Source organism: Toxotes jaculatrix, chromosome 18 (genome assembly GCF_017976425.1).
Source record: "Toxotes jaculatrix isolate fToxJac2 chromosome 18, fToxJac2.pri, whole genome shotgun sequence".
Lineage (NCBI taxonomy): Eukaryota > Metazoa > Chordata > Actinopteri > Toxotidae > Toxotes > Toxotes jaculatrix.
The window spans coordinates 2776912-2801913 of record NC_054411.1 but is presented as its reverse complement, the minus strand read 5'-3'; the positions used below and the strand labels follow the sequence as shown (position 1 = coordinate 2801913).

Sequence of the window (25002 nt, the reverse complement as noted above, 5' to 3'; positions counted from 1 at the left end):
CTTTACCATCAACTTGTCTAACACAAACACACAAACACACACACACACTCTCTGGTGTCTCCCTTGCAGCATTCCTACCTCTTGGCATTTAGTGTCAGTCACTTGAAATCCTCTCAACCCTCCCACCATTCTCTCTATCTCCTTCTTTGTCTGAACTTGCCCCGTATGCACTTAGATATTTCCGCCTCAGGGTGCATCAGTGAGAGTTTGAGTGAGAAAGAGCAAGAGAAAGTTGTTCGCTAAGTGTGGACAGGAGTGACGGTCAAATAAAGGTGATGATTGAAAGGGCAGGGACACGCAAATGTCTTTTACTTAGGCTATTACCCTCTTGTGCCCCCTCACTCCCTGACACACACTTGCATGCATGCATTCAGACATGCACAAGTAACCGCAACCATTTCACAACTGAAGAAACATAGAGGTTTATTCAAGACATTCATTCACAGAACGAGTTTTCCTTCATACTGTCACAGTAACATGTCACATTAAAAGATTTCCCAAATCCCAAAGTCACCAAAGCCTTTAAAGTTAAGTCACAGTGCATGGCAGGCAGCTAACTCAAATACTCAACAGCAAGCTTTTTTTTTTTGTTTCTGTCTTTTCAGCAAACAACATTTTCATGGCCCAGACAGATTTTCAGGACTGTTGTTAAAAAAAAACAGATCCTTTTTGTGGTACAGTGCTGCCTTGTACATACCTGGCAGCATCTCACACACTGTGTCATAACTGTGAGATCATCTTCACTCCATTCATCGTCCACCTTTTTGGATCCTGACACCATCAATCAATACTCATATTTAAATTAGAAAAAAAACACCCTGAGGCGTTTTCAGGTTTCCAGATGTCACTTTTGCTACCTCTGATTCCTCTGGTGAGATGTTTCCCACACGCAGCGCCATCAGACATAAACTTATTGCTTTCGCGTTGGACATCCTCTTCATTTGAAACGCGGAGCTCTGTGTAATTGGACTGTAGCTATTACGGCAATTATTGCAAATAGCTGAGCTGAGCTGTCAGCTAACGGTCTGTCTGTCCACAACTGAGCCACCAAGTCAGACATCAGACATCAATTACAGAACCGCGACCTCCCTGAGATACCCGACGTCCATCCTTCATCGTCTCCTTTTCCGTCTCCACACACGCTGAATCTCTCCACTTGCTTCTTCTACTCTCTCCACCTCATTTGTTTTATGTTTTCATCATTCCCTCCTTCATTCATCTCACCTACTAAACTCCACTGGCTCCTTCTCCTTCTCCTCCTCCTCTTCCACCACCATTGCCACCACTACCACACACACATATGCATTGAGATGCAGCTGCATGTGTTTCCAATTTCAGGCGTAATGCTCTTTTCTCTGCAATCTGACCCAATTAGTTGGAGCCTCCTGGAAATGCCCCAGTCGCCAGCCATGGTGGCAAAGAGGTAAAGGGTCAAAGGTGAGGTCATTCACTGGAGGGTGGGGGGGTCAGACTTTCTGATGAATGCGTCTGTCGGGCTCTCAGTCTGTCTGAGACGTCCCTGGCTGTAACTCTTTAGGACTTGTCCGACTTCCCCACGGACATTTTTGGCAACAGGTGTAGGATTGTGCAGAAAAAGCAACGCCAGCCTGAAATTAAGTTTCACAGCTTACTAAAGGTCAGAGAGGATGAGTGACAGCGTCTGGAGCCAGACCGCATGCAAACACACAAACAACACACATGCACACTGAGGAAAGTATGCACACACACACACACACGCCTGTACCGACACACTGCTGCTTTGACAAACAAACAACACATGCGCCTACAAGTCTTTCCTGCGTGAAACTGAAATTAGCGTATGGAATGTTCACCTTCGGGAAAACGGTGTGGGAGGGAGGGGGAATCTGAGCTGCAAAGCCCTCATTAGGCGAATGGAGGACTTAGTTAGGTAATTCTGTTTAATGCTTAATGAAAAACAGGTTGGAATGGGCGCAGAATGCAGACCGAGACTGGCGCTGTGCGGCGTTGCGTTACCTGGCAGTCTGCCCCCGCTCCACGTCTGTGTTTAGATTTTGTGTTATGTGTGATGTTCGTGTAGGATTTGGCTGATTGTCAGTTTATGAAACGGATTCAGACGCCGCCTCACAGCCGCCTCAGTGCATGCACACACTCTGCTCGTCTTGTTTACATCGCCTGCACCGCCGATCCCTCTCCTCTTACAGCACCTCGCTCTCCCTCTCCCCAGATCACCTCTCAATCACTCCTCCTCCTCGTCCCCTTATCTGTCCCTCCTCAGTGTCTCGTTACAGGACTCAGTCCACCTACAGCGGCTACACTTTCATTCACTTGCCGCAGATTCGCTGCAGTCTGGATGCGCCCGGATTAGACATGCAGCCTAAATAGTGGACGATCTGTTTACAGTTACGTCTTCCTTCTCGCCGGCTAAATCCACACCTTCCTGTGCTCCTTTACATTTTTGGACTCATCCACCCCTGTGCCCCCCCTCCACTCCGACACGTCCCCTCACCTCCTCTTCCATAAGCCGTGTTTTGTCCCTTTTCTTGCCAAGGGAAAAATGTTACACGTTGTAAACTTTACTCACTGTACAACACCCCACAGGATTGGATTTCAGAGGCAGACTTTGTGTTTGAACTGCTCTGGCAATTAGTAGAGGATAGACTTACAGCGCACCTACTGCACAATGGAGGCACCGGCCCAGTTGTACAAACCCCTGTTCCCGTCCTGCCCCTTTCCATCTGTCACTCCTGTGGGACTTTGTGTGTGTGTGTCTGTCTGACGGTGTGTGTGGCTCTGGTCTGTGCATGTAGGTGTGTGTTTGTATTCTTGTTTGCATGTGTGCATGTTTGTTAGTGTTGGTGCTGGATGATAAACTGCACTCCTTAAATTTACATTTAACCCCCCCCCCCATTTAGCCTTTATAAGCTGTTTAAAAAATGTTTTTAAAATAGTTTGTAACACACTGTAATGTAGTTATAAACAGATAAAAGTGTTTATCAATGTTTTTTTCAACAACTGTAACTCACCGGTGTGCACATACAAGTAGCAGCTGGTCTGTAAACAGTGAACAAAGCCAAACATAACTGTTCTAATCTAAAATATTTATTCCTAGGAGAAGTTATAAATGCAGACAAATTCTGTACATTAAATATGTTCTTATATCTGCTGATATCTACAATATAGTTTGTGTTTTGAGCCATTTATCAAATGTTAAATGCTATTTAGGGGGACTGAAAGTAAACAAATGTCTTACTGACCTAAATATTTTGTGAATGCAATGTCCGTATCCTATGCATCTAAAATTAGAATAGACTTTGCAACCGGTGACATGTGTCTATAAGTTCAACCAAGAAATCAGCCCTGTGCTGAATTTTGTTTTACTTACAGAAAAAGCTAATACCATGCGCTTGTGTATAAAGTGCTTTTCTAGGCTTTTTGTTACCAATATGACGGTTTACCGTAACGTTATGATCAATCGGTCCCAGTTTGCACGTATCTCATGGCAATGCCAGTAAGGAAAGTTTCATACCATACCAGGGAATGTGTGCGTATTCATTTCTGCAAAGTCACGTTGTTATACAATGTCATATTAGGTAGTTGAGAAGCTGTGCTCATAAATCAATCGTGGCCCTGCCATAAAGCTCAATTATAGTCTCGTCCGTCATGACAGAGCACTGTCTCTGGAATGACAAACCTGAAACTATCAGTTTTATTTCTACAGTGATTCTGTGTATTGATAAAGTGTCGTGGTTCATGGAAAAGGCTTCACCCTTGTATGTGCAGCATGCAGCAGCTCCACCCACGGGCCCCCCGTGCACTTTGAGGCCTCCCTGACTGACATTGATATCTGTCAAAGGATCCCTCAGAGGTAAGCTACTGTACAGATTTATGTGTTCAGTGCAGGGTCATAGCGCCCTCCTGTGGAAGGGAGGGTATTCATGACCCCCCCCCCCCCCCCCAAACAAACCAATGTCTGCTGATGTCCGAACTCCCTCCCTGATGAGAGAATACCTCCTTAAATAATTTAAGTAAGTCTGTTTTATCTTCTTCATGACGGTCACCACTCACTGTTTCCTCCTCCCCTCACGAATAACAGGCATTAAAATAGAGACCTATGATGGAAGTGAATGAATGAGGGAGAAAGAAGGGAGGGAGGGGAGGAGGGTGAGATGGGGTGGCGGGGCTCAGAGCACCAAGCTGTTGTATTAATCTGCAAATTTTCTCAGATGACGCAAAGACTGTGACTTTGCCTCCCGTCCCCTCTTCATCTCCACGTCCCTCCTCTCTCTCCGTGGCTCTCCCCCCCCCCGATGCCTCGCTCTTGTCGGATGGGAGACAGCGTCACGCAGCAGGTAAGCCCGGTCGCCTCCTTGTTGTCATTTTTTCCCGCCTCAGCTTCCTCCCATTCATTCTCTCCTCACCCATGCTGCACCATTTGTCACCCTTGACGGGGTTATTTTGATTTGTTTGATTGTGTCGAGTCATTTGTGATGATTGGTTTATTGTGTATTTATTTCTCTCTTGGGTAAAGATCAATTGCTGTATTGGTGCTGCAGAGATTTTTTTTGGCTCCTGTTTTATTTTTGTCTGCAGTGATTTGGAATGAGCAGCCAGGTTAATGATGCCGGTTTTGCAAAGTTAGCCGCAGGGGTGATTTCCGCTTTTTGAATCTGCCGTTTGAACATGTGGGATGTGTAATATCTTATCAGTTATCAGCATTGTTTTAGCACGCTGTCTGCTGTCAGAGAGAGGGATCAGAGAGATTTAAGGAGTTTCCAAGACGTCTGTTGGCCAAATGAGAAGATGGATTTACTGTACGGAGGGAATGAGCTGTGTGAAATTCAGTCCTGCTGGAGTGAGGAACGATAGAGAAACAGATCAAAAAGGAAAAAAAAAAAGAGGAGAAAGACCGAGTTTATAAATAGCAGAGCTTTACAAGGGTGAAGAGAGCAGATGTGATAGACAGTCTGTGCTTAAGGAGTTCAAACAACAGATTAATACACTCAGATTATCGTCCGGGGGTGGGGGGGGGGGGGGTCGCCGGACACGTGTACACACACACACACACACACACATACACAAATATACAAACACAAACACACACACAGATGCAGACCAAATCACGTAAACACATGTGGAACCTACGCACCACACACACAAGCTCAAGCTCACACTTCATGTCCACTCAGTACACACACACACACACACACACACACACACACAAATACACAAATCTTTTTCCTGAAAGTTTCTGGCTGTATCTTCCTCTTTTTCTTGTTCAAATATCCTTTTTATTTTGAAACCTTTAGCTGTTGAATCGATTCGGTTGATGCACATTAAATATTTTGATAATTTAATAATTGTTTCAGTCAATAAGCAAAAATGCCCCAAATTTTATGGTTAAAACTTTTTAAATGTGTTTGATGCTTTTCTCAGTCTTATATCAAATTTGAGTTTTGGACTTTTATTTCTGGGCAAAATAACATTTGAAGGTGTCACATTGGGCATTTTTACCATGTTTTGACAATTTATAGTATGCATATGATTGTATGTGTATGAGAGTGTAATTCTATTTCTTGCACATCGATTTTTAAATACAGCTCTGAGTTTTGCCTGGACACGATTAAATGTAACCTATAAAATTTAAATCCTTAAAAACAAACTGGAAGCCAGTGTAGTGATGCTAAAAGTCAGGCACGTGATCTGTTTTCCTGATGTCAGTTAAAAGCACAGCAGCAAATACCTCATGAGGTGTGAAAACACGCCGAGCGCAGACGCGTACTGACCCATGCGTGGTCACATCCAACCACTGAGTGTCCAGATCTGATTGACGCTGACCTTCGCTGAAAGGGTTAATACACACTGTTTAACCCTCCTGCTGTTAAAGCCATGAAGCAGACATGTGTTTGATGGCAGTTCATATGTTCAGGGAATTAGGCGCCGCTCTGCGTTTCAACAGTGTGGTGAGAGAGGTGCTGCTTCATGCAGATGCAATCATGCAGTAATAAATAAGGTCCTATTTTGATAATCAGTTAATATGATAATCAACTAAGTATCTTTAGGTTTTGGACAGTTGGATGGACAAAGCATTTTAAGACGGCATTGATTGGATTTATAGATCAAAGCGTTAATCTGTCAATCATGAAAAGAATCAGCTGCTTAATCTAGAATGAAAACTGTTGGCTCTCTCTCTACTTTTCTCCATGTTTTGATTTAGTAGTACATTCAATCTGGAAAAAATACTCGGACGTTAGCGTCAGCATTAAAAACAATAAAAAATCCTTAGAATGAGATTTATGCTCTCATTTTCATAATAAAAAAAGTGATGAAGTGTACAAGTGATGAACAGTGTTCAAGAGTCTTTCCCATATATTTTAATTTAAAATTTGGCAGTGGTATAGTAGGCAGTGTCAGTGCATGCCTTCCTTATTAATGCAAAATAGTAAAGTGCATGAATTTCATGACGCTGCAGGCTGATATTGACTTGTGGCCAAGATAGTTACACAATTGAATTTTCCTATTTATGAAATGCTTGTCAGATGTGGCTTTGAGAGCAGCATGTCATGTGGTGTGTTGTAGTGCAGGGTTGTAGTCCTGCAGTGACCATTCTCATCTCCCTCTGTTGAACGAGTGGAGGATGGAGGGGCGGGGTGGGGATTATATCTCGATCCCTTTGCAAAGCTAACACCAAACAATCAACCATTGGAAATAATCCTCTGAGACACACATACAACAGCGCACAATTACAAACACGCACACACACCCACACACGCGGATGCCTGCTCAACAATATATATTTATAAAATCCACACAAACATAGATTCAGAGGGAATCTAGACATTAAGGAAATTTGCTTCATGTCTTCAGTGAGCAGTTTTTCATCGACCTGTAAACATGAACAACCTCTAACCTCAAGATAAAATCAAAAAACAGGGATTGGAATTTAGAACCGGTTCCACTTGAGAACAGTTCCAGATTGGCATGGTTTTCTGACATTGATTCAAACAGTAACAGAAAATACCAGCAGCAGTAACAAGAAGGACTCAAAAGTGTGGTTTCATTTCACGTGGAATGATGATGACAGTGCTAGTTGTGCACAGCAGCGCTGGAGGTTTCTGATGTTTTGTTCAAGCGAGAATCTTAAACCCAAAAATATTCAGTTCAAAATCATATATGACAAAGACGAGCAGCAAATCTTCTCCTGTGAAAATCCAGACAGGCTGACAGACGTCATCAGCAAATAATCAAAACACATTCGGATCCTCATGTTGATTTTTAGCACAGATAAAACTTACTGTAATGTAAGTTAAGATCAGAGGCAGGCAGATTGGACAGGAGGGGGGACTTATAGCAGCCAACATGCATCTGTCTGATCTCCTGAATCAACATCCGTGATTGGTTAGAGACCTGGTTGGATCATTAATGTGGACGACCATAAGTGGATACGAGCGGGGGGGTTTATCATTGACGAGCCCGTGACAGCCAGACTGAAATCAGTTCTGAGGTGCTTTTGCCGTGTCCTGCTCTGATGGCATGTGCACCTTTATTCGCAGCAGCTTGGCCCCATTTACTGCAATCAGAGCCCGCTCTTCTGGGAGATTAACTCATTCTGTCGTTGCGGCCCATCCTACTGGAAACCATGACGATTAAGAAGATGTGTCGTAAGTACATGACCGCATGTGGAGACTGATTGGGATGGTTATCACGCAATGCATAGGTCATCGTCACATATCTCATGGACTAGAAGTGTATTTACATTGAGGACCCTCATGTTTATCCAGTTGCCATTACTTTGAAAGTCACTGTGGGAGACTTTCTGTCTTGCAGCTGTACTTGGCCCATAAGGGCATGTAAACAGCAGCAGACTCGCTGCCCTTCCAGCGCAGCCTAGTTCCTTATCTCTTCACTCTGAGCTGGACTCACTTTGAAATCCTTCTACCTTCATCCTTGTGCTTTCTCTCAGTTGCTCTCATCACAAACATGTGTTTCCAGAGCTCTCACAAAGACTAGACTGGCCTTCAAAGGGGAAAGCCTCCTGGTCTGCAGCCTACCTGACAGTGTGGTAATACCTGTGTCGTGTTGCTGTGAAATGCGGGATTTATTGTAAGCTGCCTGACCAAACAGTCTGAACCGGCTGACTTGAATCGCTGCGTTTTATTAGGGATGCTGAGCTGTAATGTGACGCAACAGGCCTGTCTACAACCAGTCGTTCCACTCCTGGCTCTGATGTTCTGAGCAGCATCTGTTTCTTGTACTTTGTTGAGTACTTTTCAGGAAAGACATGAGAAACTTGGAAGTCAGATTCAACCCTACAAGGTTGTAAATAGTTTCTATTTTCCTCAGCTGAGCAGAGCCACTGGGGACGGCCCAGTAAGAGCTGGTTCCTAGAGGCCAGCTACGTTTCGTCTGGAGGCAGCTCTGACATTTCCTGGAGCAGGAAAATAATCTGCCTGCTGGGGAAAGAAGACAGATTTGCAGAACGGCTTCAGGTCCTTGAGTATGTCCTTGCAGCTTATACTCCTCAGCGCCGCCCTTCACGCAGGACACATGCTGTTGCTTCATTATTTCAGGGCCTCCATCTGACCTGCTCAGGGAACAAAGGTTTAATATCCAGCTTTCACTCCTAGAGAGGATGACAGGCAGTCTTTATTCTCTCTGTATTATTCTCTAACACATGTAACAGTGGTTTAAACTACTTCATGTATTTTGGAAAGTTCATGACCTTCTTAAACTAAGCATAACAGCCTGGATCCTTCCTTTATCACCTGTCAGTTTTGAATTTACCCACCAGTTTTTGACAGGATTTTATCTGCCCATTGTGGTTGATGGGCCAAACCTTATCAATGGATAGAGGCGAGGGCCAAATCCTTGGAAACCTAACCACACTGTCCATGAGTGAATTTCAAGATTGTGAGAATGTCTTTCTCACTCTCATTTCCCTCCGTTGACTCGTATATAACTGAAGTGCACGTGGTCGACTGATGTTACCAAACAATGTTCATGCTAAGAATGACATAAGGATCGAAAAGAGGATTTGTGAAGACTATAACAGCGGAACCCCCTCCCCCTCCTCTCCTCTGTACTCTTCACTGAGGATTATATCTCTGCAATTGAAACTTGGCAGAGCGTTCTCCGCCTCCAAAATATAACGTTTCAGATCAGTCTGACTTTGTGCCTGGACTGGCGACTGTTGCAGAGACTGGCAAGGGGTAGAGATATGGCCGGAGGGAGCAGGAGATGAGAGAGCGAAGGTGAAAGCGTGACAGCAGACAAACCAGCAGGTAACATTTTTCACGCTCCCCTGTGTCTACTGTACTTTTTGGTGAATGTGTGCGACCGTGTCCCTACCGCTGCCGAAAATGCCATCCGCTCAGCTGATGGATTATAATCATGTCTGATTGCAATTGTCTCACCGAGTCAGACTGTTTGTAAACGTGACATTCATACTTCTGACAAGGATTTGGCATGGCTGTGCTGCTCTCCAGTGTGTTTATATGCGATTAATGTTTAGAGATGGTGGCGGTGGGCTCTCTGTTGAGTAGAAATGTGTAGTGTTATTGGACGGTGGACACATTCTTACTCGTTGACTCTTTCTTGTTGAAGGTGATGACTTTGCCTTGGCGGGAAATTTGATTGCTTCAATAACAATCCTGTGTTGACCCACAGGAGCTAAAATTGATTGCGAGTGATAATTATTAACAGTTGACAGGTGTTTATGGGTTTAGGGTGAGAGTTCAAAATGATCAAGTAGTGTGAAACACACTCCCACGGATGTGGACTTCTGTAATGACAGGAACAAGCATTGTCAAGTTTTTCAGTTTTTCCATATTTAGCTGCGTCGCCTCCGATTATTCATGCTACTAAATGTGATTTGAATGGTACTGGATGGATGAAAACATGGTACATGGCCATGAAATTCAGTAGGATCATGTCTCAGTTTGTCTTTGGTTTGTGACCAAAACGAATAAAATTCCCAGCAGCCTCAGCTGTACTTTGTGTTCATTGCTCATTAGCCAATGTTAGCATACTAACAAGGGGTTAATTCTATTATTGATTACTCGCGATTATATTATGGACGATTATGAGTCGATTATTAAATTTCCAGCGATCTTTTTTTTTTTTTTTTAATTGTAATACACAGCAGTGACTCTCCAGTTACTGGCTGTCATACAGGATTTAACCGCAAGGCGGAGCTGTTGAGTAACAGTCGTAACAAAACACCCTGTAACAGAACCAGCGAGCGAGCGTAGAGGACGCTAGCGAGACCAGAGGCGCGAGAAATGGACGAAGACAAACCGTTAACCGACAACTAACCAATCCATCCAGCTCCATCTGGGCTAACAGCGAGCGTGTGGATGCATTTTGGTTTTCATGGCGGGAGGTCTAAACACGTCGACAGGACGAACGTTGTCTGCGAACTTTGCCGCACTAAGCTGAAGTACTGGGGAAATGCTAGCAACGTGAGGGCTGCAGGTTCGAACCCCGGTCTGAGCTCCTCTGCGCGGAGTCTGCATGTTCTCCCTGTGCCTGCGTGGGTTTGCTCCGGCTACTCCGGCCTCCTCCCACAGTCCCAAACACATGCACATTAGGTTAAGGTGTGCGGTGAGTGTGTGTGGTTATCTGTCTTTGCGTGGCGGCCCTGCGATTGACTGGCGACCAGTCCAGGCCGTACCCCGTCTCTCGCCCGTAGTCAGCTGGGATAGGCTCCAGCTCCGCCACGACCCTGACGGATCAAGCGGTATAGAAAACGGATGGATGGATGAGGGCTCACACGTCGCGCTTCCATCCAGAGGAGGCTGCGTGGGCTAAAGACAACCGCCTGAAGCCTCATTCCACCGAATCAACGTACTCTCCACGAGGTGATGACAAAATTGGCCCCGGTGAAAGACTACATCTAAAACGAGTGTTTAAAAAAAACTAATTTGGAAGTTACAGCTATGGTAGACATTACTGAAGGTGATTTGATTTGTTTCTCAATAAAAGAGAAGTTGAGTAATTCAGCAGCGGACTTTTTTTTTATGGTGTATTTTGGATTACTGTTGTCAAATGGAAACTCTATAATCGATTGGTAATCGAATCAGGAAATTGGACCGATTAACCACCCATAATACTAACCATCTAAACAAAGACAGTAAACATGATAAAACCTTGCGCCTGCGAAACATTAGCTTGTTAGCATTGTCGTCGTCAGCATGTTAGCACGCTCATGTTAGCATTCAGCTCAAAGCTCCACTGCACCTGAAAATGCAGCCTTGTACCTGTGCTAGCATGGCTGCAGGTACTTAAGCTGCAGACTCGTGGTGTGGCCAAAAGCAAAGAGGAACAGGAAGTGCCGTGGGTAGGGTTGTAAACATAAACTGTAGGAGCAGGAGCGTGGCTAGCGTGCTAATTACAGCAGCCCACAAATTTGTAAAGTATACATGTTATTCACCTGCAGCTGTCAAACAAGAATATAAACAATCAGTGCTTCCTGAATGAGAGGTCAGTCCCATCCTGTCTCTCAAACTCGCCTGGAGAACTCAGATTGAACAGATTGACATGGCTCCATTTGCAGCTTCAGCCTTGTTCTTTCCTGGACTTTTCCAGTATAGATGTAAAAATAACTTCCACTCAAGCCTGTTTCTAGACCCCTCAGACGGGTCAGTCACAGGTGGTCCGACAGCCAGGGGCCACATCTCATGGCTCTTAGCTGACTCATTCTTTACCCCATTCAGCTACGATATCTCCCCCTTTATCAGCAGCGCCATATTGTGTTGTATTTATTTTCTGGCAGTTTCTGCCTTTTTCCATTTAGAGGATGATGCACAGATTACATCTCTTGAGTTGTTTCTTCATGTCCTGTTTAGCTGTTGCCTGCTGTGTTTGGGTTGCCTGCAGTCATGCTTCTTTACTTCCCTTAGGAACCTAAGTTAAATACTCGAAGGACATTCTTGCTGTGTGAGCGAGTGGTAGGTGTCCCTGGCTGTCCTCAGTCCCCATTTAAGAACAGAGTCAGCCAAGTAGAATGATAACAATGAGAATCCTCACTAGCTAAATGAGAAGAATGTTTTGTTAAGATGGTCTATAAACAATCTTCACGTTTGACAAATCAGTGAGAGATCTATGGGTGAATCGTCAGCCAACCCTGAGTGCTGTGCGGGAAGGATGAAGCACGTGTCCTCCCAGCAGTAAGCCCACTTCTCCCACTGTCCCCACAGGCAGGATGACAAACCAGCCGACAGCCAACCAGTCCAACGCAAACAAGGAGAAGGAGAAAGAAGAAAGCCAGCGAGATGACAACACAGAGGTTGCGTACAAAGATGCCGGCCACTGCAGCCGCAACACCCACAACCTCCTGCTGGGACTCACTGTTATGGGTATGCATGGACTGGGAAACTCAGGATGTGTGCTGGTATTGTTCTGTTTTTGCTGCAACCTCTATCAGCTTATGTACTTTAAAATGGTTTGTAGTTTGAATAGAAGTGAAGCGACTTCAAGTTTGATTAATGTCATTTAACATCCTTAATCCCCACATTCTTTACTAATTCAACTGAATTAAATTTGAGGTCGGATTTGTAGCCGCAGCAGATATTGACACGCACAATCATAAATGTACAGACTCTGCGATCATTTTCCCACGAGACATCTTAGGCTTGTTGTTGTCTTTAGTCTGCCTTTGTAAACACTGTGGTATGTTTCTGCATAGCTGTGTTCTTTGTCAAAAAAAAGCCCTGCAAAGTGTGTTATTTTTGTCTGTCATTTGTCACCCAGATTTACACCCCGATTTAAACCCGTTTACATTACAGTAGACGGTTCTCATTAGTCAGAGGTCTCTTACACGTCAGATCTAGAACAACACAGTTTTGGGGGCCAGAGAAGTAGGCCAGGGTCCACCAATTAATTATAAACTGGGAGTCTGTCAACATATGGTTTCTGAAAGCTGTTTTAAATATTTCTTATGTTTGCCTTTGCTTTATTGTGCCAATGTAACCAAGTACATTAGTGTACAGTAGCGCTTATCCATGATTTTTGACTTCTCAAGAGTCTAAAACAACATTCGTACTATCATGGGAGTCTAAAACTCTCTGCTGAAGCCAGACTAATGAGCAGCTCTTTGAGGAAAAGGGACTGACCTGACTTTTTAAATGGTCTGAGAAACTAAAGTGGAACTAATTTGCAAAATTATTACTGTACTAAAACAAAACTTAATAATGTAATAATATAATAATATTGACAATAATTGTTATTTTAGTCCAAATATATTAATTTATTCCTCCTTGAAGAAAAAAAACAACTTTAAATCAACAGTATCTGTTTCCAAAAAATCCACTGACTAACTGACTCTCTCCCGTCCTCAGGTGTTGTTATGGGAGCAGTGTTTGGGATGCTGCTGCGGTACATGCAGGTGACGGACAGCGCCGCGCTCACCATGGTTTCCTTCCCTGGAGAAATCCTCATGAGGATGCTGAAAATGCTCATCCTGCCTCTGATCATCTCCAGCCTCATCACAGGTGTGGGGGAGCCACTTATATCCACTGTGTGGACATTTACAGGGCGTTTTGATTATCGGAGAATGTGGACACTAATGGCCGTCTGTTTCTTTCAGGGCTGGCTGGTTTAGACGCCCGCTCCAGTGGCAGGATGGGTAGTAGAGCCATGGTGTATTATATGTCCACCACTGTAATTGCTGCCATCCTCGGGGTCATCCTGGTGTTGGGGATCCACCCGGGGAACCCCAAACTGAGGGGAGGAACAGCAAACACAGCCCCAAAGAACCAGGAGGTCAGCAGTCTGGACGCCTTCCTCGACCTGATCCGAAACCTCTTCCCTGAGAACCTGGTGCAGGCCTGCTTCCAGCAGGTAACTCTCTGGCTCTGCTTTTATTATTTTGGTTCTTGTTTTGTGCACAGCATGGGGGCACCATCAAATACAAACATGAAATAAGGGTTGAAAAAACAGGTTGTTTGGCCGATACTCGTCTTCATCTTTTAATAAACAGTGGATATTCACCAGAATTTTTTTTCTTGGTTTGTCCTCCGTGTTAATGGTTCACAGAAGACTAAATGGACCTTGAGCTGAGATTGATTTGTCAGCATTTGCCAAAGGTTATTATCCAAATTCTAAGATTTTAAAGTTGCATAAAACATTAGAAAATTCCCTCCATGTTCTCCTGAAAAGGCCATCGCTGAGGTCATTATTATGTCTGTACAAAGTATTAGTGAGTGGTTTGACAGGATGAAGGAGCTGCAGGGAGTTGTTCACGACCGGCGATTCCCTGGAGAGGATAGTTGTCCTCCAAACTTCATACACAATGTTTTCTACATGTGTTAGTTTAAGGGCTGAGTAAAGATTTGACTCAAAGGACCAACAGGCCAAGGCTGCCTACTGTTTATGGATAGTCCTGGAGGTTTAACCTCTCAAGTGTTATATTCAAAGAAATAGTTCAACATTTTTAGGAAATATTTGTATTTGCTTTTTTTGTTAGGACATAGATGAGAAGATCAGTAGCTCTCTCATCTCATGTCTGTATGATTAACATTTAGCTGCCACCATCAACTAGTTAGCTTAGCTTAGCAGAAGGTCTGGAAACAGGTGGAAAAAGATTTTTTTTTTATTCTGATGTAAAACTAGAATTCAAGACACTGCTGAAGAAATGTTTTAAATGCATTTATTGTTCTGCTGAAACAATGATCAGTTAATAGTGTTATAAGTTCATTAGCTGCTGGTGTGTTTGCAATCTTCATTTCATGCCATTGTAAATTAAATATGTGTTTTTTTACTGTTGGACCAACAAAACAGGCAACTTGAAGAAATCACTTTAGACTCAGATGAGCTGATGTGTTGTCATCACTTTGGATGTTTTATATACCAAACCACGATTTATTAATTTAATAAATAATTGGCAGATTCTTCACAACCCTAAGGGAATGTTTGGAATCAGACAAATCCTGTTTTTTCCCCTCCTCTCTTTCTCTCTCTCTCTCTCTCTCTCTCTCTCTCGTGCGTTTATGTCTGAATGATTAGAAGTAGTTGTCTGTGTTTGACTGGGCGAGGATCAGCCCTTCTGCTACTCCTAATCTCTTTACATCTGTAACGCCACATCCTTATTTACCACAGTGCTGCATCTGCTGGTGAACAGCGAGCACCGCTGAGCACGAGCTTACAGACTCCTGCTCTCTCTCTTCTCCTCTCCCCGAGGGATTCTCTGTTTCTGTCTCTTTTTCTTTAGGCCTTTCTTCTCTTCTGTCTTTTCTGTCCTCGTCTCTGTTTTACTGCTTCTTTTGTTTGCACTCATCAGGGATTCATTTAAGTCATAAAAGGCAAAATTGCTTTTGCAGGCGGGAGTCGTCCTTCCCTTTTCAACCTTTCTGCCTTCTTGTCTTACTTTTCTTTCTCTTTGTTGTGTTTATGTGAGAATCTCTTGTTCTCTGTTTAGCTTCTTCTTTAAACACAAATCTGAGTGTATTGTGCTGCTGCCAAGCTTTTGTTCGCTCACACACAATACAAGTTACAAAATCGTGGCTTTGCTGTGGAACAACATCAGCACAGTTACAGTCTGAACGATTCTGTCCTCCTTCCAGGTTCAGACGGTGCTGAAAAAGGTGCCGGTTGCAGCACCAAACCAAACTGAGCCCATTGTAGTGAACAGAAAGAAACTGGAATATAAATGGGGCATGAACGTCCTCGGTGAGTTCATGACAGAGCTGGCACTCCAGTGTTTGCTTTGTGTTGTGCGGTCATTTCATTGTGCTTGATTTGAAATTTCTTTCTTTCTCTTTCTGTTCTGCAAACTGTTTTGCTCCATCGCATGTTGCTGCGGTTTCCACTCACACGCCGCTCTGTGTCGTCCTCAAGGCTTGATTGGCTTCTTCATCACCTTTGGGATCTGCATGGGCAGGATGGGCGAGCGGGGGAAGATCATGTGCGACTTCTTCAACATCCTCAATGAAATCATCATGACCATGGTCTCCATGATCATGTGGTCAGTGTCTTGTTGCCCCTGTGCGCATTTGTGTGCGTGTGTTTGTGTGCGTCTGTTTGTTTGCAAGCATGCACAACATGTGTCTCTGTTTTTGCTCATGTTGGCCAACGGCTGCATTGCTTCAACATTCTGGAGATACCACACAAGGAGGTCAGTGACAGTGATGGATAAGGTGAAGACTGTGTACATGAGACAAATTGTGGGAACAAGCAACAGTGTCGGAGAGCGAAGACTAAAAAGGAGAGAGAGGAAGAGGAAGAAGGGGAAAGTGTGTTCGTGAAGGACACGGACAGATGGAAAGAGAGAGAGAGAGAGGGTTTCCCTGGGACATGCTGAAGTCTGTGGTATGCTGGGGAGTAGCAGAAGCCAGGGCCCGGAACAATGTTGTTGGTTCCCAGGGGAGGCGGGGTGGAAGATCTCCAAAATGTAATGGATCCACCAACGGCAGAGGAGCCACTTGGCAGCAGAGCAGAAAGCCGATGCGGGCAGGAGGGACAGTGGGACGTGGAAAGATGCGTGTGAGAGCATGCCTTCAGAAAGCGGGTGCACGCCTTGAGGCTTCGCAGGACCCCAGCTAGCCGCGCAGAGAGCGAGAGTGTAGTGGCACTCAGAGCGGGGGACGGGAAGGGAAGGGGGGAGCGGGTAGGCGGTTGGAAGAAAAACAGCAGGATGCTTGTCTTGCAGCTCTCCTAGGCCATCTACATGTGCAGCTGGACACCAAAGGAATTGTGTCCTTGTTCGTATCACTCACTCAGTATAAACAGATTACTCACGGGCCTGTGGTGCTCGCCAAACACAGAGTCCAGTGTATACAAAAACACGTATCATACAAGGAACACATCCATCAGATCATATAAGCTGCAGACTCCACCAAACAACTGTCAGTGAATGCCAGCCTCAGGGTTTATCATGCAGCTGACCTGAGATAGCAGGCCGCTGTCATGATGAGACCTGCTTTGACTCGGACCAGGAGGAGCTTAAAGGGGGAACACCGCTTTAATTCACATGTCCCACAGCGGTCTGCGTCCATGAACAACTGCTCTGGAAACCAGAGATCCAAGAATGTGTCGTGTCCTCCAGTCGAGAACAGGGCTCCTTTGACAATGAATGAAGATTGATTAGGTGTTGGCCGAACATTTCACGCTAACATGAGTGAGAATGCAAACTGTTTTTATTTTCTTCTGTTTGTTTGTGAAAAAAAGATTTTAGTTGATGAATACAGTCACAGCTCTAAAAAGACATTTGTTTACTTTTCAGCATCTAAGTGAACTGTAAGAGTTCTGCAGTAATTAATCAGCAGTGGTGAAAACATCATATCCATGGCAGTGATAAAGAAAATGTAGAAGATATGAGAATATATACATATAATTACACTTGTACAGATTTAGCAGTTAGATCTATAAAGAGTTAAAAAATATAGGGCATTAAGAGATAATGGAGAACAGTAAAAAGTAAAACTATAGTTCAGCTCTGATGTTTCTCTCTCGCTCTGTGCTCAGGTACTCTCCTGTTGGCATCGCCTCTCTGATCGCGGGGAAGATTGCCGCCATCGGAGACCTGGAAACGGTGGCCAGGCAGCTCGGCATGTACATGGTGACCGTTATTGTGGGCCTGGTGATCCACGGCGGCTTGATCCTACCCGCCATATTCTTCGCTATCACCAGGAAAAGCCCCTTTGCTTTCTACTCGGGAATTTTCCAGGCTTGGATCACTGCTTTGGGCACTGCTAGCAGGTATAACAGCCTGGAAGGAGTGTGTGTGTGCGTGTGCAAGCTTTCTGTTTGGGCATGTGTTAACACATGTGTCACATGTTTCTTTTACAGCATCTATTCCTCGAGCAGCTGCTGTAGTTCTTATGATTGATCGGTGTAGCCTGCTCCTCACTTTCAGCCATTTGGGTTAAATCTGAAAGGGCTAAAGGCAAATTCTATATTTACACAACCGCACTGACAAATCAGGACAGCGGAGCCAAATGTGTGTAAGCGCAGGCTATCACAGACAGAGTCCATGTCAGACAGATCCTGCGTTGTAAGTGTCTGAGCCTTTGGATTAGCTGTCACCAGCCAAACTGGCCCCCGCCGTATCCTGCCTGGCTCTGGCTTGGCTCGGCCAGCCCGTGATTCTGCGTTGCTGCTGAAACCAACTGTCATTTTGGCACATTACTGAGGCTTTAGTGAATATGGGTAATCCTATCAACGTTTTCTCTAATTATATTATGACCCGGGCTTAGCAGGGCCGGGAATCAAATTCCTTTAATTCACATGTTGGAGGATTGCAACAGTGGCCTACACCAGCTGTTAGGCGGAGGCTGTCAGCCGACTCAGATTTCTGCTGCTTAGGGTTAGGGTTTTTTTTTCCCCCCTCCCCGAACATTACCCCTTCACCTCCCTCCTCACCTCTGCACTTTAGTCTTTCACCACCTGTCTACCTATTTTATGTCCTCCAGCAGACTCTTTGCTCCTGTTCTTTGTACGTCGGCACCTTTATTTTTTTCCTCTAACTCGTCATCTTGTGGGGCCTTCTGTTCTCAGTGCAGGGACGTTACCCGTCACCTTCCGCTGCCTGGAGGAGAATCTGAAGATCGATAAACGCGTGACCCGCTTCGTGCTGCCCATTGGTGCCACCATCAACATGGACGGCACTGCGCTGTATGAGGCCGTGGCAGCCATCTTTATTGCCCAGATGAATGACATCTCCCTGGACGGCGGACAGATTGTCACTGTCAGGTAAAGCACATGGCGGATGGCCTCCATTGTTGTGAAACATGGGCAGGAGCAGGGACATTAAGGCACCAGCGATGTCATGAGTGAGTGTGAATGGGTGAATATGACTTGTAGTGTAAAGCGCTGTGAGCAGTCGATAAGACCAGAAAAGTGCTTTATAAATGCAATCCATTTACAGTTTAAAACTCTACAGTAAAGAAGTAATGAGATATTTGTTTCTGAGGTTTTCAGAAAAACATTTAAGTCTGATTGAAACCAGTCCACTTGGATCGGACTCTGCTTGTTGTGGCCGCGGGTTACAGATGATTCTCAGCCCTTTGAAGCTGAAGCTTTCGTCAATGGCTGTTTACCACCAAATTCCAAAATCTAATTTTCAAAAGTTCTGTGTGACTATTGTCTCATCTGTGGTGAAATTGTTCTAAAATAAGATCCACATGTGGTGTGTAAATCTCTTATATGTCCCACTAAATCTCGCAGTCACGGTGGGGCGATATTTAGTGCCGCCAGAAATTATTGAGATGTAATGAAGAGCTCTGAGATCATCAATTAGCAAATATCACGGTTTAACGCTGTGTCCAAACTGTCCTGCAGTCACATCTCAACTCACCTTCTGCAAGTTACCTGCAGGTGTCTTTGTTTCAGGGTTTATTTCATTTGAAACAGCTTCGTACCAAAGTGCTTCACAAAGACAGACATACTGTGTAGATGTTCACATACAAGCATAAAGAGATATAGGTACATGTCTGATGTTGTGGATAGAACAGAAGATTAAAATAGAAACAGGTTTAAACAGTTTAAATCACAAGGAATCAGATAAAAATAAGGGGCTTTAGCAGGCTGCTTCAGAGCTGCTGCAGGGAAAAGTCTGCTGGTGCTGTGAGAGGTGAGAAGTTCTGTGATCAGGAGTCAACTCTCAGGCTCCCAGCATGTGGTCTGATGGAGGCAGCAAGGTGACTGAGGTTCTGGGCAGTAGCAGCGGTATGATGTGTGTGGGCCAAAGAGTCGGATCTCTGTGTTGTCCTCATTTAGTTGAAGGAAATTATCTTTAATATCTCAGAGACTTGTGAATTAGAACAGTGAAATATCTACTAAAACATTAAAGTGGCCCTACACTAAATGTTACATGCACTCTCATTCACACCCTTTTATTATAAAGCCAAGTGGCATCCAGTACCTTTTAGGGCTCTTACATACCGAGTTTATTGGGTTTACTGGCGGCCATTCAGCCGACTAAGCGTGCTGAATCAGCAGCGAGGGCGCTCTGTGAGGTCTCTGATTGGCTGTTCAACCCAGTGAATCAGTGATTCCCATTATTAAATGTGGTTTCACCTCTGGCTTTTCTGGTGTTGCCACAGTCTGATAACACCATGGTCTCTAAGTTATGCTGACAATGATCCTTTGACCAAAACTTTCCCTTTTTTTTTCTCTTCTTTTTTTCTCTGTCTTCTCTTTCTCGTGGAATAAATGAATTCTTTTTGCGCCTGAAAAGCCTTTTCTGTGTTTGTCAGCGTGCTGTGAAACGGGACTGTTCATTTTGGCTGCGCACACATGACGCTGTTTCTTGAAAAGCCTGGATTCAATAGAGCAAACCCTTTTATAATTGTTCAACAGTGGTTAAACTTTTTTATCAGGCATGTTCTCGCTTTGTTTTCCAAGAACTGAAACTGTTTCTCAGACGCACAACTTCAGGATGAGGTACACAAAACTTTACAGTACTTTGTTGGCTTTACTTCTCTCAGGGTGGCTGAGTGTGTAAAGACTGTGAAACACATGCCAGTGGCACACAGTTTTCCAGGTCCTAGCCTCAGAGATGGTTATGCTTTTCTTGTCTCTGCTCTCTGCAGCATGACCGCCACACTGGCCAGTGTTGGAGCTGCCAGTATTCCCAGTGCTGGACTGGTGACCATGCTGCTCATCCTGACGGCTGTCGGCTTGCCCACCCAGGACATCAGTCTGCTCATTGCCGTCGACTGGCTGCTGTGAGTCAGGTGTCTGATTGGTGGAGGGCATGCGAGTAATGGATGATGGTCTCAGCAGCTTTTTCGGTTTAATGTTTGTGAGAGAGATTGTGAAAATATTGGTGTTATTCAGCTCTTGGTGGCTCTCGTCATTCCCCTGACACTGATACTGTTTGTCCGCTCAGTGACAGAATGCGTACCTCCATCAATGTGGTGGGCGACTCATTCGGTGCCGGGATCGTGGACCACTTGTCCAAGGTGGAGCTCGCCGAACTTGACGCCGCAGAATTGCAAATGCTCCCGCCGGTGGAGGAGCTCGATTTCATCCCTCCGCCTCCGATCCTCACAGAGATGGACCTGGTCGATCCTCTCAAACCGCCCGAGCTGCCGCCCCGCTCCCCTCGCCCACCGAAACAAAACAACCATGGCCACGTCCTCTCCCAGTCCCACTCCATCACTTACTCACCGTCCCGCTCTATCCGATCTCCATCGCCTCACTCCATCCGTTCTCCCTCTCCGCGCTCCGTCTGCTCCCATTCTCCCCGGCCTTTCCGTACTCACTCACCACGCCTCCTCCGCAGGACGGAGCCGGGCTACTGCGCTCTGCCCAGCCACGATAACCAGGCATGTACCCACCACTGCTTCTTCTACTTCAGACTACATGTTCCCCTGTCACACAGTGCTACTTCAAATTTGCTTTGAAGAGTTTTGCAGATTGGTTCAACGGTCAGCTTAACTGTTAAGTAATGAAAACATACAGCGGACACCTAAACCATCCATGTCTCCTTAGGACAGTCTTACTGCAGATAGAGTATGTTAAGTAATAGTAGACGTCATGAGAGCAGTTTGTCAAAGATTGATTTGTTTATTTGGATGATAGATAGATATATATATAGATAGATAGATAGATTAGCATTCTGTGCTATAACATGGTAAGTATTTAAGTGTTAGCATGAGGCACCAGAGTCAGTGATCTATGGATGATTTAGGTCTCTGTGACCTTGTATGTTTTCAGGTAAAATGACTTTCTTTCCAAATCCCGGTGGATTCCTTCAGCATTCAGCACGTGTGCGTTTGTGGGATTGCAGTTTTTCAGTCGGTCAGTAAAGGCCACACGCTCCACCTGCTCTCATGTGTGTCTCTTTGCGCTCTCAGATTCCCACACTGCCTCGCTGCTACAGAGAGAGAGAGAGGGATCGGGAGCGGGAGCGACTGAGGCGAGAGAGTGAAACCGAGGAGGAGGAGGAGAGAGAGAGGGTTTTGGGTGAAGTCAGCGACGGTGAGGAGAGTGATGACACTGCTTATGATCGGAGGCACGCCATCCCGCCGGGCGACCTGCCATGATTGGATTTTACCACGAAAAAAGCTTCCCCATCGATTTGTTTCCATTTTACGACAGGTCTCCCCACTTTAGTGCTTTTCTAGCAAGACTCCAGTGGAGGTCCACGCTACTCCTCGTATCTATTTTGAGCTGATGATCTTGATCGACAGGGCCGATCAATAAGTTTACTTTGAGCATAATATCCATAGATATTAAAATGTTGCAGTGGCAACAAGCTGCTGCTGATAGCCCTGAAAACCGGCCCAGAGGTTTCTGCTCTTTGGTTTGCTGCAACAGAGAGCTTAAATGGAGAGTTGTTTCCCTCGTTTACTCATCTCATTTCCTTTTTATAAATCCATTACTGTGTCGATTTATCATTTTATGACCAAACTTAAAATGCTCCCGTATGCCTGAACTGACACCAGAGAATTGTGAGTCTGCTCTTGATGAGAAACGTATGTTGGTGTTTTTTACCAGCTTTTTAACGCACAACCACAGGTTATTAGCTGCTCCTTTGCTTAGTTACTTTTAGTTTTTTGGCAGGAAGTGAAAATTATTCAACTTAAAGGAATCATTCAGTGTTTTGGGAGCTATGTTTACTTGCTTACTTGCAGAGAGGTAGGTGAAAAGTTGAGACAGCTTAGCACAAAAACTGGAAATGGGGAAACAGCCTGACAACAGGTAGTAGGTCACATAGCTAAATAAACTTAACAAAAGATGTTTTCAGTGACGCATTAAAGTTTTTTTCTTTGATGAACAATGAAACACTGTTCGTCTTAGTTCTTGTTTTTAAAGGTTACTTTCTAATTAGATTTAGTTTAATCTTATGAAAAATATGTCGTCAGTGAATATTTTTGGTCATGTTTGTTTTCACTGACAGAATTAACACTGTGTGCAGGACTGTTTCTGGGCTGGGAGCAGTGACTTCCTGTAGCACCCACTGCTGGCCTGGCAACTTGTCCCCAACCCAGAAATAATCCAGCAAAAAAAACCTGCATAAAACCAAATTTCAACATTAAACAAATGAGATAATAATCGGGTTAATGTGTGAGCTTCAGGGGTATAGATCCAGGCTAGCTCTTTCACCCCCGTTTCCAGTCTTTATGCTAAGCTAAGGTAAGCAGATGCTGGATGTAGCTTCATATTAACGTACAGACCCGAGAGTCGGAGGCAAGAAAGCCGGCAAACGTATTTTCCCAAAATGTCCAACTATTCCTTTAAATCACCTCAAGAGAACAACAGGTTCATGTAAATGAAAAACACAACCAGCAGACGTTATTTTTATAATTCTCCACCTTCTTGCGTCCTCGGTGCTCTTCTTGCACATCACCTCATTTTCCCTGACAGCACGTCTCTGTTGATGTTAATATTGTCTATATTATCTATGGTTTGTATTATCTCGTTGTGGTTTGGTGTCTGAAATGATGCGTAATAGGAAAGATGCTGTTTTACTTTTGTTGTATGTTTAAATTTACTAATTTAATTTTGCTCTCATTTATCATTTGGAGTTCTTCATGGCTGTAAAATAACTCCATCAGTCTCTGTCCCAAACTGTCCCACTGAACTGCCTTTCATTTTAAATTTAAATTCATCAAAAGCCTCCCTACATCCTTAAGTCTTAACTCAGATTCACGGGTCCAGGTTGTGTGTATATTGTATTGAATAAAATCTTAGAGATTTATTTAAAGTAACTTCTAATGATTCTTCGGTGTCTTCTCTGCTCTTTAAGTAACTTGTGCGATCTGTGGAGGGATTTTCAGTCGGAAGGGTTGGACACGCGTCAGTGTTTGGTTTACAGGACAAAAGATATTACTGTATGGTAAAGATGCAACAGACACAGAAATGAAAATGCACTCACTGCACACGAGGCTGCGCTTGCACACTGATGAGACAAAGACACACAGAGATACCAACACACTTAATCCTCTCAAAGAAGAGTTAGAGATGGACGAGGCAGGAGAGAGTGAGGGATGGCAGAAGAATCGGAGGGTGGCAGATGGCCAGAAAGACCTCAATCCTTTTCATTCTTCCCAGACAGCATAAGGGCACTGTGGGTAATTGCAGGCCGGACTGACGTTAGCTATGGTTCCCTGCACGTCAGAGAGGAGAGCCGAGTGAGGTGAGGTGGAGGGAAGAGGTGAAATGCAGCAGGTCAAATCTGACATTGTGTTGAAGTATCTCTGAAAATGTGGGAAATTCAGATTTGTGTTGATTGAGTGGACGTTGTGGCTGGTGGTGGTGTCTGTGGAACGAGGCACTAATCTGTCCTGTAGCATGAGAGAGAGAGAGAGAGAGAGAGCTGTCCCTCCAACACATGACATGGGGATATCACACCATCTGAGCCAACGGGGGTCAGGAATTTAATCACTGCAGCCATTATTGAGAGAACTGTGTGTGTGTGTGTGTGTGTGTGAGTGTGTGTGTTTGTAAGGTGGGTAAGGGTGGGGTGGGGTGGGGGGGTATGAGGAGCTTCATCTGCTGTCCATTTTCTTTACTTCAGCTCAACACAGACGTCTTTGCGAGTAATCACGTCAGTTGTTTGGTATTTCGTTCCCTGAAATGTAGCTAAACTCACCAGTGATTCATTTTCTGGACGTCAAATGAAATGATTCATGGATAAAGACATAAACTCAAACTGCACATTTGGAAAACTGTTAAAAAACTTGAAACTTATTTTTTTTAATTGTATGTGATGACTGATCACTTTTTTCTTTTGATAAACCTAAAATCAATAAGTGATATATAACTATATAATGACATATAACTTTCTCTCTGAAGATCAGCTTTAATGTCAGTTTCAAGCCACTCAAACAGCTAATAATATATTAATATATCTAGGCCTGGAAGTAGCAACAACTTTATTGATTAATCTAACAATTATTGTCTTGATTAATAGTTCGATCTCAGTAATAAAATTTCGAATTTAAGTGAAACTTTGCTATAATTCTAAACCAGTTTAATGACGGACTAATGTTTCATGCATGATAAAATTAATGAATTTCTTGGATCGATCGTCACTTAGCGTTAAATCTAGTAAATAAGAGTATTTGGAAAGGCACT

At 44.3% G+C, this 25002-nt stretch overlaps 1 protein-coding gene across 1 annotated transcript; it reads left to right on the top strand.

Moving 5' to 3' along the window:
• The first annotated feature begins 4211 nt into the window (after positions 1-4211).
• On the top strand, positions 4212-23569 carry slc1a9 (solute carrier family 1 member 9). Its single transcript, XM_041061839.1, has 11 exons — positions 4212-4331; positions 12177-12335; positions 13317-13469; positions 13565-13818; positions 15540-15645; positions 15814-15940; positions 17440-17673; positions 18472-18666; positions 20508-20642; positions 20807-21245; positions 21777-23569. The coding sequence occupies exons 2-11, from the start codon at positions 12182-12184 to the stop codon at positions 21963-21965; spliced, it is 1986 nt and encodes a 661-aa protein (XP_040917773.1). The 5' UTR covers positions 4212-4331; positions 12177-12181; the 3' UTR covers positions 21966-23569.
• The last annotated feature ends 1433 nt before the right edge of the window (positions 23570-25002 follow it).

Bases quoted from the DNA above. Each gene is read 5' to 3' on its own strand.
- slc1a9 (XM_041061839.1), top strand. From the start codon at position 12,182: ATGACAAACCAGCCGACAGCCAACCAGTCCAACGCAAACAAGGAGAAG. The intron at 15,941-17,439 runs GTCAGTGTCTTG...CTCTGTGCTCAG, and splicing joins ATGGTCTCCATGATCATGTG to GTACTCTCCTGTTGGCATCG. The intron at 18,667-20,507 runs GTAAAGCACATG...TGCTCTCTGCAG, and splicing joins GGACAGATTGTCACTGTCAG to CATGACCGCCACACTGGCCA.